The sequence below is a fragment of the Tachypleus tridentatus genome, chromosome 11 (genome assembly GCF_004210375.1).
Source record: "Tachypleus tridentatus isolate NWPU-2018 chromosome 11, ASM421037v1, whole genome shotgun sequence".
Lineage (NCBI taxonomy): Eukaryota > Metazoa > Arthropoda > Merostomata > Xiphosura > Limulidae > Tachypleus > Tachypleus tridentatus.
The window spans coordinates 33,434,748-33,451,982 of record NC_134835.1 but is presented as its reverse complement, the minus strand read 5'-3'; the positions used below and the strand labels follow the sequence as shown (position 1 = coordinate 33,451,982).

The 17,235-nt window shown below is 34.3% G+C and overlaps 1 protein-coding gene across 1 annotated transcript in view; it reads left to right on the top strand.

The window, feature by feature from the left end:
* The window catches only part of LOC143231891 (atrial natriuretic peptide receptor 1-like), a 204,730-nt gene that overhangs the window by 139,386 nt on the left and 48,109 nt on the right, over positions 1–17,235 (top strand). Inside the window, exon 13 of the mRNA XM_076466669.1 lies at positions 16,035–16,194. Coding sequence (XP_076322784.1) covers positions 16,035–16,194 — 160 coding nt within the window. The remainder of the gene's footprint in view (positions 1–16,034; positions 16,195–17,235) is intronic.

The window sequence follows — 17,235 nt, the reverse complement described above, 5'->3', positions numbered from 1 at the left end:
GGCATTATATCTGATATTACAATAGCTCTGTCAAATATCCTAAATAAAACAATAAATATTGGAGAAAGTACTTAATATTGCTAATATTTGGACAGAATTTTTGTAAGGTTCTAGTGAGAATCTATCTGAGAAGATACACAACACAATATTAAGTCTTGAATTCGTACCATCCTAGTGAGCCAAGTCTTCTATATTTCAGACTTGTTTTTCTGTACGCCTGTCATCAACAGACTTCGAAGCTTCTCCAAACACTGTAATAACAAACGCGAACATGTGAAAGATTCAGTTATCGATGCATTAAGCAATGAAATGTTCATAATTACTATTATGTCTTGTTTTCTAGGCTATTTTCTTCTTTATATTAAAATAGAGTTGAGAACGCTCTGCATACAATGTTAACACGACCCCAGAGGTTAGTCATAATTATATAAAAACTACTAGAAAAGGTAACACATCAGACACATATGGCAGATAAATAAATTAGAGTTTTAAAAACGTGTTTGAAAAGAAATTAAAAGGAATGTTCGAAGTTCAACCAAAGTAACTAAAACACTTACAGCTTATCATGCGAAGTTTATAGGTGTGTTTAAAACATACACTTTAATCCGTCCAAGTTAAATCCATGTTTGTTTTGATTTCGCGCAAAGCTACACCAGGATTATCTGCGCTAGCCGTCCCTAATTTAGCAGTGTAAGACTAGAGGGAAGGCAGCTAGTCATCACTACCCACCGCCAACTCTTGGGCCACTCCTTTACCAACGAATAGTTGGATCGACCGTAACATTATAACGCCCCTACGCCTGGAAAGGAGAACATGTCTGGTGTGACGGGGATTCGAACCCGCGATCTTAGATTGTAAGTCCAACGTCTTAACTATCTGGCCATGAAAGTGTTTAACTCAAGCTATTGTATACAACAAATCAGATGTGTTACGAACGTGTCTCTACTCAAAATGTGTCTGTGAATTAATGGTTTTAATCTGACTGAGATTCTGACAAGTCTGAGTGTAAGGTGAAGGTTATAAACTATCTTTGTCTATTGTATAGTTTGAATATTGTATTTGTATAACCTCTAGTACTTAACCCTGTATATTGTATATGGAGTTTACCCTTCTCCACCATTAACTATCGTGAAATAGGAACGTATGGTAAAATGGAAAGTTGATAACACTGACTTCAAATGCATAATACTATTTAAAATGACACTCAGTAAAAGGTCGTGACATTCATACTTTGACCACTCATTAGAACACAGGATTAAATTCTGAAGCGCACTAGCTTACCTATTGTAGCCGTCACAGTGATAACACATGTAAATATCTAGTAACATCAAAAGTAAAATTAATTGAAAAGCCAAGAAATTATAATAAACTACAAACCATCAAATATACTTTTATTTCTTTTGGACTTCAATTTAGATACTAACAATTTGGACGTAAAGGCTATTTTTCATATACTCAACGCTTTCTCAGTTTTGCTATTGTTTTCATTTTACTCTATGTAGATACTAACAATTCGGAAGTAAAGGCTATTTTTCATATACTCAACGCTTTCTCAGTTTTGCTATTGTTTTCATTTTACTCTATGCAGATACTAACAATTCGGACGTAAAGGCTATTTTTGATATACTCATCGCTTTGTCAGTTTTGCTATTGTTTTCTTTTTACTCTGTGTAGTTACTAACAATATGGACGTAAAGGCTATTTTTAAGACACTCAACACTTCCTCAGTTTTGCTATTGTTTTCTTTTACTCTGTGTAGTTACTAACAATATGGACGTAAAATCTATCTTTTGTTTACACTCATCATCTTTCTCAGTTTTGTTATTGTTTTCTTTTTTACTCTGTGTAGTTACTAACAATATGGACGTAAAATCTATCTTTGATACACTCATCGCTTTCTCAGTTTTGCTATTGTTTTCTTTTTACTCTGTGTAGTTACTAACAATATGGACGTAAAACCTATCTTTGATACACTCATCGCTTTCTCAGTTTTGCTATTGTTTTCTTTTTACTCTGTGTAGTTACTAACAATATGGACGTAAAACCTATCTTTGATACACTCATCGCTTTCTCAGTTTTGCTATTGTTTTCTTTTTACTCTGTGTAGTTACTAACAATATGGACGTAAAGCCTATCTTTGATACACTCATCGCTTTCTCAGTTTTGTTATTGTTTTCTTTTACTCTGTGTAGTTACTAACAATATGGACGTAAAACCTATCTTTGATACACTCATCGCTTTCTCAGTTTTGCTATTGTTTTCTTTTACTCTGTGTAGTTACTAACAATATGGACGTAAAACCTATCTTTGATACACTCATCGCTTTCTCAGTTTTGCTATTGTTTTCTTTTTACTCTGTGTAGTTACTAACAATATGGACGTAAAATCTATCTTTGATACACTCATCGCTTTCTCAGTTTTGTTATTGTTTTCTTTTTACTCTGTGTAGTTACTAACAATATGGACGTAAAATCTATCTTTGATACACTCATCGCTTTCTCAGTTTTGTTATTGTTTTCTTTTACTCTGTGTAGTTACTAACAATATGGACGTAAAACCTATCTTTGATACACTCATCGCTTTCTCAGTTTTGCTATTGTTTTCTTTTTACTCTATGTAGATACTAACAATATGGACGTAAAACCTATCTTTGATACACTCATCGCTTTCTCAGTTTTGTTATTGTTTTCTTTTACTCTGTGCAGATACTAACAATATGGACGTAAAACCTATCTTTGATACACTCATCGCTTTCTCAGTTTTGCTATTGTTTTCTTTAACTCTATGTAGATACTAACAATATGGACGTAAAACCTATCTTTGATACACTCATCGCTTTCTCAGTTTTGCTATTGTTTTCATTTTACTCTGTGTAGATACTAACAATATGGACGTTAAGCCTATTTTTAAGACAATCAACACTTCCTCAGTTTTGTTACTGTTTTGTTTTTACTTTCTATATTTACTAACAATATGGACGTTAAGCCTATTTTGATACACTCATCAGCTATTTTAGTTTGTTTTTTTACTTTCTATAGATACTAACAATATGGACGTTAAACCTATCTTTGATACACACCTTCAGCTATTTTAGTTTTGTTTTTTTTTTCTGTAGATACTAACAATATGGACGTTAAACCTATCTTTGATACACACTTCAGCTTTTTTAGTTTTGTTTTTTTCTTTCTCTATGTAGATACTAACAATATGGACGTTAAACCTATTTTGATACACTTCAGCTTTTTTAGTTTTATTTTTTCATTTTCTATGTGTACTAACAATATGGACGTTAAGCCTATTTTAAGCACACCTTCAGCTATTTTAGTTTTGTTTTTTTTTTACTTTCTATATTTACTAACAATATGGACGTTAAGCCTTTTTGCACACCTTCAGCTATTTTAGTTTTGTTTTTACTTTCTATATTTACTAACAATATGGACGTTAAGCCTTTTTGCACACCTTCAGCTATTTTAGTTTTATTTTTACTTTCTATATTTACTAACAATATGGACGTTAAGCCTTTTTGCACACCTTCAGCTATTTTAGTTTTGTTTTTACTTTCTATATTTACTAACAATATGGACGTTAAGCCTTTTTGCACACCTTCAGCTATTTTAGTTTTATTTTTACTTTCTATATTTACTAACAATATGGACGTTAAGCCTTTTTGCACACCTTCAGCTATTTTAGTTTTATTTTTACTTTCTATATTTACTAACAATATGGACGTTAAGCCTTTTTGCACACCTTCAGCTATTTTAGTTTTGTTTTTTTCTCAAATACTGATATGAAACTTTATTTGTAACACACGTAAAACTTCCTTAGTTTTTGTTTCTTTTTACTTCTAATTTGCGGTTGTTTTATCATTTAATTTGTGCACAAATTAATCTGTAAGGGGAATAAATAATGTAAAGAAAAATTTATTCTTTATCAAAATTACCTAAAGTCAAAATACAAATATGAAAGTCAAAATGAACTTGACCATTCTTTACAAAAGTCCTGGTATTTATAATTTTCGTTAATATTTTTGCTGCCGACAGTGGAATAATATTTACAAAAAAAAAACTGTAAATAATATATAAGAACGGTTATTACATTAACAAAGAAACAAAAATATTATTATTAACTTTGATGGAATATTTACATGTGTAACGAAGAAACATTGGAGTCCATATTTTAATATAGAGTGCTGTGTTTTATTAAGGTAAATCTATGCACGTGTGCGCGTGTTTGCATGTTTATTTATCTCTGTAGCTGTTATCTTGCTTATCTATCTGTATATGTGTGTACTTGTTTATATGTTTATCTGTGTACGTGTTTGACCTGTACATCCATGAGCTTGTTTATCTATATGTCTGCGTATGTACTTGTTTATCTGCAGGTTTAAATGTATATTTGTTTGGCTTGTCTGTTTATGTACTGTTTATGTTTGATATTTCGTTATCTTTCTGGGTCTGGTTATGCTTACTTTTCTATGTATCTCAAAATTGTTTATACATTTGTTTAACTGTCGTATACGTGGACGGTTAAAGATGTCTATATTCACGTATATTTAACACCGTATACGTTTTGACCTTTAAATGTTGAGACTACATTCACGTGTTGAAGCTTTTTACCTCACGTTTTATTTAACTTGTATTTCATATAAAAATAGTTAATTAAGTGTGTGTGTTTTTTTTTCTTATAACAAACCCACATGAGGCTATCCGCTAAGCCCACCGAGGGGAATCGAACCGCTGATTTTAGCGTTGTAAATCCGTAGACTTACCGCTGTATTAGCGGGGGTCTGTTAATTAAGTAACATTGGTGACTTACATACGCCTGGATGCTAACGGATCGATAAAAACCTTATAATAATGTTAACAGAGAAATATAAACCATCCACGTCCAAATGCTGGTTAATTATTCTTCGATAGCTGATACTTTTTACTTTTAGTTGTGTTGATTAACTACAAAATAGCCGTGCTTATTACGAAAGTGAAGCTTCAAGTTAATTAGAACATGCTCATGTGGAAGATCACGTTGTACTCTATAATTTATTAACTGTCTTTGGTTGTTGTTGTTTTTTAATTTCACGCAAAGGTATATGAGGGATATCTGCGCTACCCATCTAGTTAGCAGTATAAGACTAGAGGAAAGGCAGCTAGTCATCAGCACCCACCGCCAACTCTTGAGCTACTCTTTTTCCAGCGAATAGTGGGATTAACCGTCTCATTATAACGCCGCCACGGCTGAAAGGGCGAGCAGGTTTAGTGTGATGGAAATTCGAACCCGCCACCCTCAGATTACGAGTCGAGTGCCTTATCCACCCTTGCCGGGCCTAACTGTCTTAGAACGTTTGATAAAATTGTAATATTTCACCAGTTTGTTATTATTTGGAAAGGAAAGATGAAATGATATTATGCTCAATATAATGTTTAAAGCAACAGTATTCTGACAGTTAAATGATTTTGAATACGCAACCACAGCCGATTTAAAGTTGCAGTGTAACAGAATGTATCAGTACTACATTTTGACTTTCTTTGACGTTCGTAGATTGTGCGGAGCGAAAGAAAACATCTCTCTTTTGAGAAGGGTGTGTGACAGTCATTTTCAGGGAATTAGAATTTCCCTGGTATTTAATGGTATTAGTAAGTAATGAAATATTGATAAACTTTGGGCACCAGGAGCACCCAGAAAGAAACCTATAAAATGTAGTACCAGAGTAACGGTAAGTAAAGTTCGATATATTTTAACAGGTGAGAATCCGTGAACATAAGGGTTAGTGACAAAATCCGCGGCTCGGCATGGCCAAGCGTGTTAAGGCGTGCGACTCGTAATCTGAGGGTCGCGGGTTCGCATCCCGGTAGCGCCAAACATGCTCACCCTTTCAGCTGTGGGGGCATTATAATGTTACGGTCAATCCCATTATTCGTTGGTAAAAATAGCCCAAGAGTTGGCGGTGGGTGGTGATGACTAGCTGCCTTCCCTCTAGTCTTACACTGCTAAATTAGGGACGGCTAGCACAGATAGCCCTCAAGTAGCTTTGTGCGAAATTCCAAAACAAACAAACAGACAAAATCCGCGCACGTATTTCGGCCAATAGTACGCGACACAATCAAGAAAGATATTGGTCTTAAAAAGTAACATAATTCACATGTACACAAGATGCTTTCACAAAATATTCGTTCAACTTTCGCCTACCTCGAGCAGATGTGAGACGAAACGGATATTCTTGACTTTATTAATGAAAATATACCAGTAAAGTTACTGGACCGAACACCTATACATTTGAGATTGAACTGTTGATGCAAATGCTGTAAAACCGCTGTTACGATTCGGAAAGGACAACCACAACTTTACGCTAGAGTCTCTGGTAATGTAAACTACACTGCAGAGCTATTGTCAGTATTCATAGTCGTAATATAGAATATGACCGGCCGTGGGGAAAATGACTGTAATGAGATACTAAAACTGTTTTCATATAACTTTTTCAACCCATATAAAGTAATTTATAGTCATCTTATCATTAAAGGTAAAGTATGATGGGTTAGTTACGTATACATATATATACTAGCATATATAGTGTGCTAAAACAATGAGAATATATATATGTCTATATATATCGTTAAAGTTCTAGTGTATCATTGAACCTGGTCAAAGTTCTCAATAATTCCAAATTTTTACGTTTCTTATACGCTTTCTCATCTTTCTGTAGTTTCACAGAAACTATTTTGTACCTGTGATGTCGAGAAACCCACTTGTTGAGAAATTTATATGCAAAAACGGCTCGTTTGGGTTGAGAAAATATTTTACATAGAAGAGCGAACAACGTTTCGACCTATATTTATTAATATAGGTATAAAGGCGTTCCTTTATATTGGTTTATTTTGGGTTTAAGTTGTTGTATAAGTAAGGCTTCTTTAATTTTGCGTTTGTTTATGTTTGTTTCTTTATTTAGCATTTGAGTGTTTTCTATGGTTATGTTGTGTTTATTTGACTTGCAGTGTTCGAAAACGTGTGAAGGTGACTTTTTATGTTCTTTGAATCTGGTTTCCATTTTTCTACTTGTTTCTCCAATATAGAAGTCGTGGCAGTTATCACATTGTATTTTATAAATAATGTTAGTGTGGTGTTTGTCAGCGTAGTTTTTACATAGTATAGACCTCAGTTTTGTGCCTGGTTTTTGAATAAATTTGGTATTAACTGGAATGTCATATTTTGTCACTAGTTTTTGCCAAATGTTGGTTATTTGTCGGCTGATGTCGGGAATATATGGTATGCAGCAGTATATGGTTTCGTGATTTTTTATTCGTGAGATATATTTACTTTAGTTGGTTGATTTTGCTTTCTGTCTAGGTGTGTGCGTATAATGTTTTCTACGGTTTGTGAAGGAAACTTATTGATGTTGATGAAGTATTGTTTTATTTTGTCTAATTCATTGTTACTTTTATCTGGTGAGCATAGTTTTATGGCTGTATTTATTTGGTTTCTTAGTATGTTGAGTTTTTGTTTTGTTTCATGTGCTGAGTCCCAAGGAATGTATAGTCCAGTATGGGTGATTTTTCGGTGGATTTCTGTTTTGAATTGTGTGTCAGTTCTTGTAATTTTGAGGTTAAGAAATGACATTTGATTGCTTTCTTCCTGTTCACATGTGAAGTTAATGTTGGGATGTATAGAGTTAATGTGATTGAAAAAATTAAGTATGTGTTCTGTAGATTTGAATCCTGCAACCGTGTCGTCTACATATCTGTACCAGTATAGTGGTGGATGTAATGCTGTGTTAATTGCTTGTGTTTCAACTTGTGTCATAAAAATATTGGCTAGAACTGGTGATACTGGGTTGCCCATGCTTAGGCCATTTGTTTGTATATAGTTGTGGTTGTTGAACATGAAGTTTGTCTTTATCGTGGTGAATTCTATGAGGGTTGCTAATTGGTTGCTGGGAATTTCTGTAGTTGGGTTAGGGTCTCGGATATAGAGTTCTAAGGCTATCTTGCAGGCTTCAGTGGTTGGAACTTCTGTAAAGAGGGATATAACATCGAAACTGGCCATTAAGGCTTTATGATTAAGTTGATTTAGATTAGACTTGAAATTAAAAGAGTCTTTGATGAATGAGCTGGCTGATGTTACATATTTGGAGAATGCCCATGTTATGTATTTACCAAGATTGTAATTAAACGATTCATATGTGGACATTATTGGTCGTAATGGACAATCTGGTTTATGAGGTTTGGGGACGCCGTATATTTGCGGTGTGCGTGAGTCGGTTTTACGTAGGTAGGAATAAAGTGTTTGTGAAATTGTGTTGGCTTTTTTCATTTGTAGTAGTAATTTGTTCAGTTGCGTCTCGTGTGTCTTTGTTGGATTTGTGTGTATTGGTTTAAATTTGTTCGTGTCTGATAGGATGTTATTCATTTTTTTGGATGTATTCATTCGTGTTCATTATGACTATAGCGTTACCTTTATCTGCTTTTAGAATTTTTATGTTTTTGTCTTGTTTTAGGTTTTTAATGGAATTAATGTCTCTTTTTGTAAGGTTATTTTTTAGTTTTCTGTTTTGTGAAATTATTTTGATGGTTTTGTGAGAAAATTCTTTGAAAAAATCGTTTAAGATGTTGTTTTTAGGTGTTTCTGGAAAATATAAATTTGTAATTTTACCTGGAAAGTTTGGCTGTTGGATGTCAATAAAATTATCTAAGTTGTCTTCTTTCTGTTGGTTGTTTTTGGTTGTTTCCTTGTTTTTGTTCTCTGTAGAAAGTATCACAAGTCTCCTGGCTAGGTCTTCTAAACATGTTTTGATTTCTATGGTTGGAATGTACTTAGGTGCTATTGCGAAGTTGAGTCCTTTGTTAAGTAGTTGTTTCTCGTCTGTGTTTAATTGTCGGTCGGATCTGTTAATTATGAGGTTAGTCAACGGTTTGTCGTTTTGGTGTCTTTTCTGTTGTTTGCATCTTAGTTTTTCTAGTTCTTTGTTGTGGCAGATCTTTATTCAAACATTCAAACATATATTCAAACATCTAATACCGCCCTCTACATTTCGACACACAGTTACACAACCCCTTTCAAACATGGGGTCAGCTTCCGGTCAGTTACCTCTTTCTTTGTGAACCTGACGATGACCGAAGAAGGTCGAAACGTTGTTCGCTCTTCTATGTAAAATATTTTCTCAACCCAAACGAGCCGTTTTTTGCATATAAATGATATAACCTAATATTCTCCTAACGTGATTTGTTGAACAACACAAGAGCGTTAACCCAAAAGTGTGTACTTCTTTCAAAACTATGTTCATGGTTGTTATTAGGTCATGATTACGCACTGAAACTTAACACCGCGATTATCACCCCGACAAGGAGAGTGAAGCCACTTTTAGACCACGTATCTAAACGTCTTCTGTACTCTCCTCCAAAGACACGGGCCCGGCAAAGACACGGTAAAGGCACTCGACTCGTAGTCCGAGAGTCGCGGGTTCGAATCTCCGTTGCACCAAACATGCTCGTTCGTTCAGTCGCGGGGGCGTTATAATGTGCGGTCAATCCCACTATTCGTTGGTAAAAGAGTATCCCAAGAATTGACGGTGGGTGGTGATGACTAGCTGCCTTACCTCTAGTCTTACACTACTAAATTAGGAATGGCAAGCACAAATAGCCCTCGTGTAGCTTTGTGCAAAATTCGGAAAAAAAACCTAATCCAAAAATATACATTGGGTCCCAAGAACACGTTTAAGTAAACCAATAACACAAAGTCGATATAAGTTTTATCGCAGTTCTTGGACAGTGTGTGATTGGACAATGTGTGATTGGACAGTGTGTGATTGGACAGTGTGTGATTGGACAGTGCGTGATTGGACAGTGTGTGATTGGACAGTGTCTGATTGGACAGTGCGTGATTGGACAGTGTGTAATTGGACAGTGTGTGATTGGACAGTGTGTGATTGGACAGTGTATGATTGGACAGTGTGTGATTGGACAGTGTATGATTGGACAGTGTGTGATTGGACAGTGTATGATTGGTTTCAATTCGGTGTTGCTACTGTTGTTTCCGTCATTTTTCTTGAAAAAAGAACAATCTTTGATTTTAAAACATGAATTTTTGTTCGCATGAAATCCACGTTTGTTTTCTTGTTATTACGCCTGGCTTCTTTAAAATGGCTTTATGGATTTAGTGGTTTTCTTTCGTAATCATAACCTTCACTTTGTGAATGAGGATGCAGCTCCAGTTTGGATGTTGGAACGTGTTTTCGGAAGTCATTGATATTTTTAACACTAATTTCTTGCACTTCCATAGAGAACAGTGACGTCTTACTTTCTCAACATTCTTCCCGCTAATAGTTCTACAGTACTGAGCACAAGTATTAGGGCAAGAGAATATTTTGTCATTCTTTCCACTTCATAGGGCTAATTCTTCTACGCCATTACAGAATGTAAATTTCAACACTATGGTTATGCTTCATCCATCCATGCTGACAAGTGAATGAGACTGGGTGAAAATAATTATCACACTTTAGAGTTTCCACATACTTGTACCAAGGGCATGTCATAAGGATTCTGCTTGAATGAACGTGCTGTTCAAATTTATAGTCTGAAATAACTGTCATGATACCCCACACAGTGTCTTAACTTATATAGAAAGGAGCTAGCAAGAAGCTAGCTTATGGTACCGGTGTATTACAGAAGAAGTCAATTTAATAGCATTCTACAAATGTACTTTGATAAAAATAGCGTTTAAAACAATATATTAAATTTGGTTGTCATGTTACAGCCCCAAAAGCGTAGAGAATTGTCAGCAGAACAGAGAATTTGCATCAAAACTTTACGTGATGCTGGTTGAACCCTCCAACAAATTGCTGCACACTTGAAATGTTCCCAAAACATTGTAAAATACATCCTAGCTCGTGAGACCGAGACAGATAAATTTTACGATAGGAAAGTAAGAGGCAGAACACCTAAACTCAATGATACTGATGTTAAGCATCTTTGTTTATGTGGCCTCGGGGACAGAAGGAAGAGTGCCACTGATCTCAAGCACGAGATAAACAACCCTGTACCAAATGACAGAAAAGTGTCCAGAAGACTCAACGAGAATGGAATATGTGGTCGTGTAGCAGTTGAGAAGACCCTTACTTCGATCTCCAAGTACTGTCAAGAGACTGGAATTTGCTAAAAACTACAAAAACTAGACCGTTGGTGAATGGAAAAGGGTGTTATGGGTAGATGAGTCCAAGTTTGAAATATTTGGTTCAAAACATGAGTTGTACGTCTGGGCGGAAGAAAGATGAAAGATACCTTAATGAATAGCACCTATTATAAATCATGGGGAGACGGTGTGATAGTTTGGAGGTGTCAATACAATTGAACGTATTTTAGATTTGATTGATAAATAATTTAACAAATCAAAAGTTACTTTCATATAAATTTTAGGAGAGTTTACTACAGACATTTGGAGTAAAATTCCAAAGGAAACTTTGATTAAGGTGTTGTTAATAACATCTTGTTATTAAAACCAAAGGGGGAACACACAAAATATTAACTATTTTCTCAACTCAAACACTTCCACTGAGTTTCTCTTGTACTGGATATAAAGATTAATAAAACTTTGGTGTTTCATTTAAAAGTAGCCAAAACTCTAATTCTTACTTTGTCCAAATACTTTTCCACAGTACCGTATATTGTTTAATAAACATGTATATGAATGTATCTCTTCAGAAAGACTTTTTAATGATATTTCAAGGATGAATAAACTTGTGATTACGTTGCATGTTCGAATGTTCGAAAATTTGTCATGAAATATATATGAAGGCGTCATGTTTGTGATGTTCTAAATACACGTAGGTTCAGGAAGTTTTGATAAAATAAAAAAAAACCCTATAACCCTAACGCTCTCGAAAGGTGCACGTTTATTCTTCAGAGGCAAACTGGATTCCTAGATAGCTCCCAGTTTGGCCCTGAAGAAGACAGGTTCACGTTTCGAAAGCGTTGGAATTATAGAGTTTCTATTTCATTTTTATACAGGTGTTACATATGTCGACAACGGTTAGCTGTTTCATAAGTGTGATCAAACCTTTCAAGTAACACGTGATAGAAATCTGTTCATTTTCAGAGATAGGGTTTTCCTTTTTTATTTCTGACTAGCTACTTAAACTCTTTCGTCTATTAAATTCAAATAAGAATTCTGTTATTTCCTTTTGAAATAAGAACATCATGGATGACTGATTTATTTTAACATTATACACTAACAAGCCACTTCTGGTACACATGTTGTGAAGACTGGAAAAAATTGCTTAATGTCTCCAATTTCTTTATTAAACACACAAATAGAATATAGTCCTATTTTAACATCCAAACACAACACATGGCCCGGCATGGCCAGGTGGGTTAAGGCGTTAGACTCCTAATCCGAGGGTGGCGGGTTCGAATCCCCGTCACACCAAACATGCTCGCCCTTTCAGGCGTGGAAACGTTATAATGTTGCGGTCAATCTTACTATTTATTGGTAAAATAGTAGCCCAAGAGTTGGCGGTGGGTGGTAATGACCAGTTGCCTTCCCTTTAGTCTTACACTGCTAAATTAGAGACGGTTAGCGCAGATAGCCCTCGGATAGCTTTGCTTGAAATTAAAAAACAAATTTAACACAGCAATACTTTAACTTCCAAATACAACATAGGTCTTTGATAGATTGTTTAGACAGAGTATTCATGATAAAACTTTGTAGAATGGACGGCAACTGTCTGTTGTGGAGACACGAGTGTAGTGGATGACGAAAGGCACAAAACTTTCGAAACGTCGTCCTCTAACCTTGTGTCTCCACAAAAAGCAGTTGTCGTCCATTCTACAAAGTTTCAACAACACAGTCCTGCTTTAATATCCAAGTACAAGACAGCCCTATTTCAACATCCAAATACAGTACAATTCTATTTTAACATCTAAATGTAACGCAATTCTATGACCCCCGCTCGTACAGCGGACTTACAACACTAAAATCAGGTATTCGATCCTTCTCGGTGGACTCAGCAGATAGCCCGATGTGGCTTTGCTATAAGCGAACACGCACACAGTCCTATTTTAACATCCAAATATAACACAGTCCTGTTATAACATCCAAATCCAACACAGTCCTGTTTTAACTTCCAAATACAATAGATACGGTATAAAAGCAGAATATTTTGCTTGATAATACATGATTAGATTACATCTTCGCTCTAGTTGCATGTCACTCTAGTTTAATTTCATTTAACTTCTCAGTCCTTAATTTGTAAAACTAGGCCTAAACATCTTATTCAATATTTATTTAAGCATTTCAGTCAATGAACTCAATTACTGATTTTATATTACAATAAAATGATATTTATAGAACAAGTTTAAAAGATAACATCACAGTACTTTATTCATTAACCATAGGAGTTTCTTATAATGATACATGTTTTGATACGTGAAGTATCTCTTAGTGATATATGTACTGATAATAATCGTAAAAGTTTTTTATTGATATCTGTATTTGTATGTGAACGGTAAGAGTTTTACTGGTATATGTATTTATATGTAAATGGTAAGAGTTTGTTTTACTGGTATATGTATTTATATGTGAACGGTAAGAGTTTGTTTTACTGGTATATGTATTTATATGTAAACGGTAAGAGTTTGTTTTACTGGTATATGTATTTATATCTGATCGGTAGGTGTTTGTTTTACTGGTGCATGTATTTATATATGATCGGTAGGAGTTTGTTTTACTGATATATGTATTTATATATTATCGATAGGAGTTTGTTTTACTGGTACATGTATTTATATATGATCGGTAGGTGATTGTTTTACTGGTACATGTATTTATATATGATCGGTAGGAGTTTGTTTTACTGGTATATATATTTATATGTGAACGGTAGGAGTTTGTTTTACTGGTATATGTATTTATATATGATCGGTAGGAGTTTGTTTTACTGGTATATGTATTTATATATGATCGGTAGGAGTTTGTTTTACTGGTATATGTATTTATATATGATCGGTAGGAGTTTGTTTTACTGGTACATGTATTTATATATGATCGGTAAGAGTTTGTTTTACTGATATATGTATTTATATATGATCGGTAGGAGTTTGTTTTACTGGTATATGTATTTATATATGATCGGTAGGAGTTTGTTTTACTGGTATATGTATTTATATATGATCGGTAGGAGTTTGTTTTACTGGTATATGTATTTATATATGATCGGTAGGAGTTTGTTTTACTGGTACATGTATTTATATATGATCGGTAAGAGTTTGTTTTACTGATATATGTATTTATATATGATCGGTAGGAGTTTGTTTTACTGGTATATGTATTTATATATGATCGGTAGGAGTTTGTTTTACTGGTATATGTATTTATATATGATCGGTAGGAGTTTGTTTTACTGGTATATGTATTTATATATGATCGGTAGGAGTTTGTTTTACTGGTATATGTATTTATATATGATCGGTAGGAGTTTGTTTTACTGGTATATGTATTTGTATGTGAACGGTAGGAGGTTGTTTTACTGGTACATGTATTTGTATGTGAACGGTAAGAGTTTGTTTTACTGGTACATGTATTTATATGTAAACGGTAACAGTTTGTTTTACTGGTACATGTATTTATATATGATCGGTAGGAGTTTGTTTTACTGGTACATGTATTTGTATGTGAACGGTAAGAGTTTGTTTTACTGGTACATGTATTTATATGTAAACGGTAACAGTTTGTTTTACTGGTACATGTATTTATATATGATCGGTAGGAGTTTGTTTTACTGGTATATGTATTTATATGTAAACGGTAAGAGTTTGTTTTACTGATATATGTATTTATATGTGAACGGTAAAAGTTTGTTTTACTGGTGCATGTATTTATATATGATCGGTAGGAGTTTGTTTTACTGGTATATGTATTTATATATGATCGGTAGGAGTTTGTTTTACTGATACATGTATTTATATGTGAACGGTAGGAGTTTGTTTTACTGGTACATGTATTTGTATGTGAACGGTAGGAGGTTGTTTTACTGGTACATGTATTTGTATGTGAACGGTAAGAGTTTGTTTTACTGGTACATGTATTTATATGTAAACGGTAACAGTTTGTTTTACTGGTATATGTATTTATATGTGATCGGTAGGAGGTTGTTTTACTGGTATATGTATTTATATGTGAACGGTAGGAGTTTGTTTTACTGGTACATGTATTTGTATGTGAACGGTAGGAGGTTGTTTTACTGGTATATGTATTTGTATGTGAACGGTAGGAGGTTGTTTTACTGGTACATGTATTTGTATGTGAACGGTAAGAGTTTGTTTTACTGGTACATGTATTTATATGTAAACGGTAACAGTTTGTTTTACTGGTATATGTATTTATATGTGATCGGTAGGAGGTTGTTTTACTGGTATATGTATTTATATGTAAACGGTAACAGTTTGTTTTACTGGTATATGTATTTATATGTGAACGGTAAGAGTTCGTTTTACTGGTGCATGTATTTATATGTGAACGGTAAGAGTTCGTTTTACTGGTACATGTATTTATATGTGAACGGTAAGAGTTTGTTTTACTGGTATATGTATTTGTATATGATCGGTAGGAGTTTGTTTTACTGGTACATGTATTTGTATATAATTGGTAAGAGTTTGTTTTACTGGTACATGTATTTATTTATACGTGAAGGGTAGAAATTTGTCTTACTGGTATATTTTTCCTTATGAGATTTCCCTGCTAGGTAACTAACGAGGTAACTGTGTTTGGTGCCGCTGGTTTTCAATACAAAGCTTATTCAATGCCATTGTAGACATAACGAGGAAACGCTATTATGGTGCATTGTCATGAACGAGCTGGAAATCATTAACGACCATTATACTAGTTTTTCAGAAATCAGAATTCCCGGAGTGCGTGTACAGGGTGTCTGTATGTGAGGGGGGAGACAGTGCTTTATGTTAAGTCATTCGTGACATTAACGATCGAACAATTAAACCGATACAATCAAATCCATACCACCAAGTTTAACCTCATACTTTGCGTGCTCTTCTTTATAGGGTATGGCCTACTTACATAGCAGCGAGGTCCGTTGCCACGGAAACCTGATGTCATCCAATTGTGTGGTCGACAGTAGATTTGTGTTGAAAATCACGGACTTTGGTTTCCACAGTCTGAGAGTTTATGAGGAGAACGTTGACTCTTATGACTACTGGAGAAGTAAGTGGTAACGTAATATTCAGAACCTGTTTTAGTGTCACACCAGACTAAATTAAAAGTAAAAAAATATATGCACAAAAAGGTTAAAACAATATCATTTTGACACAATCTGCCTTCTTCGTCATTAGCTACTAGCAGTCTTTCACACCAAGCGAGATGACACATTTCACCAGTGCCAGAAAACCTGATTCGTTAACAATGTATTTAATTAACTTTAATAAGCATTCTTTTTCTGTGAAATTGCTGGAACATAAGAGGAATGTACAAAATTACAAAAGTTTACATTTATTGTCTAAAAAAACAACAAATTATAAAATATTAATCACTGTTGTGTTTTAGTGAGTGTTTGTTTGTAACTTAACTCATAGCTTCATAATCGGCTAGCTGTGCTCTGCCCAACACGGGTAAAGAAATCCGGATTACAGCGTTATAAGTCCGCAGAAGTACCTCTGTGCCACTGTGAGATTGGAAAGGGCAGTGTGTGTGTGTGTATGTGAGAGAGAGAGAGAGATAAAGTGAAAGAATAGCATCCTATACAAAGTGTACATTAAATTACGCCTCATATTACATTATTTTGTTTAGATATATTTACATCAGCATATTCATGTATTGATAAAATAATAACTTCAAGCAATCAAAAAGAATAATAGCTTTATTAGTAACATATAGCTATTTATGCATCTTCAGGACAGCTGGTATGGGTATTAATACTTTTATCAAAATAAAGCAGATAACCATGTTTCGACCTTCTTTGGTCATCTTCAACAAAGGTCGAAACGTTGTTCTCTGCTTTATTTTGGTAAAAGTGTTAATACCCATACCAGCCGTCTTGAGGATACATATTTACTTCAACTGGGTTTCTCGTCCTCACGGATACATGTATTTAATTAAGTTAAAACAAACTACAGTATCTTATGTTAATTTTGTAATTTGGAGCAAAATCAATAGAATGAGCAGTGATTGAAAGGATATAAATATTTTTGATAACCTTTGTAAATCCACAGAAATCGTATCTATACCAATAATAGTTACCTATCTCTA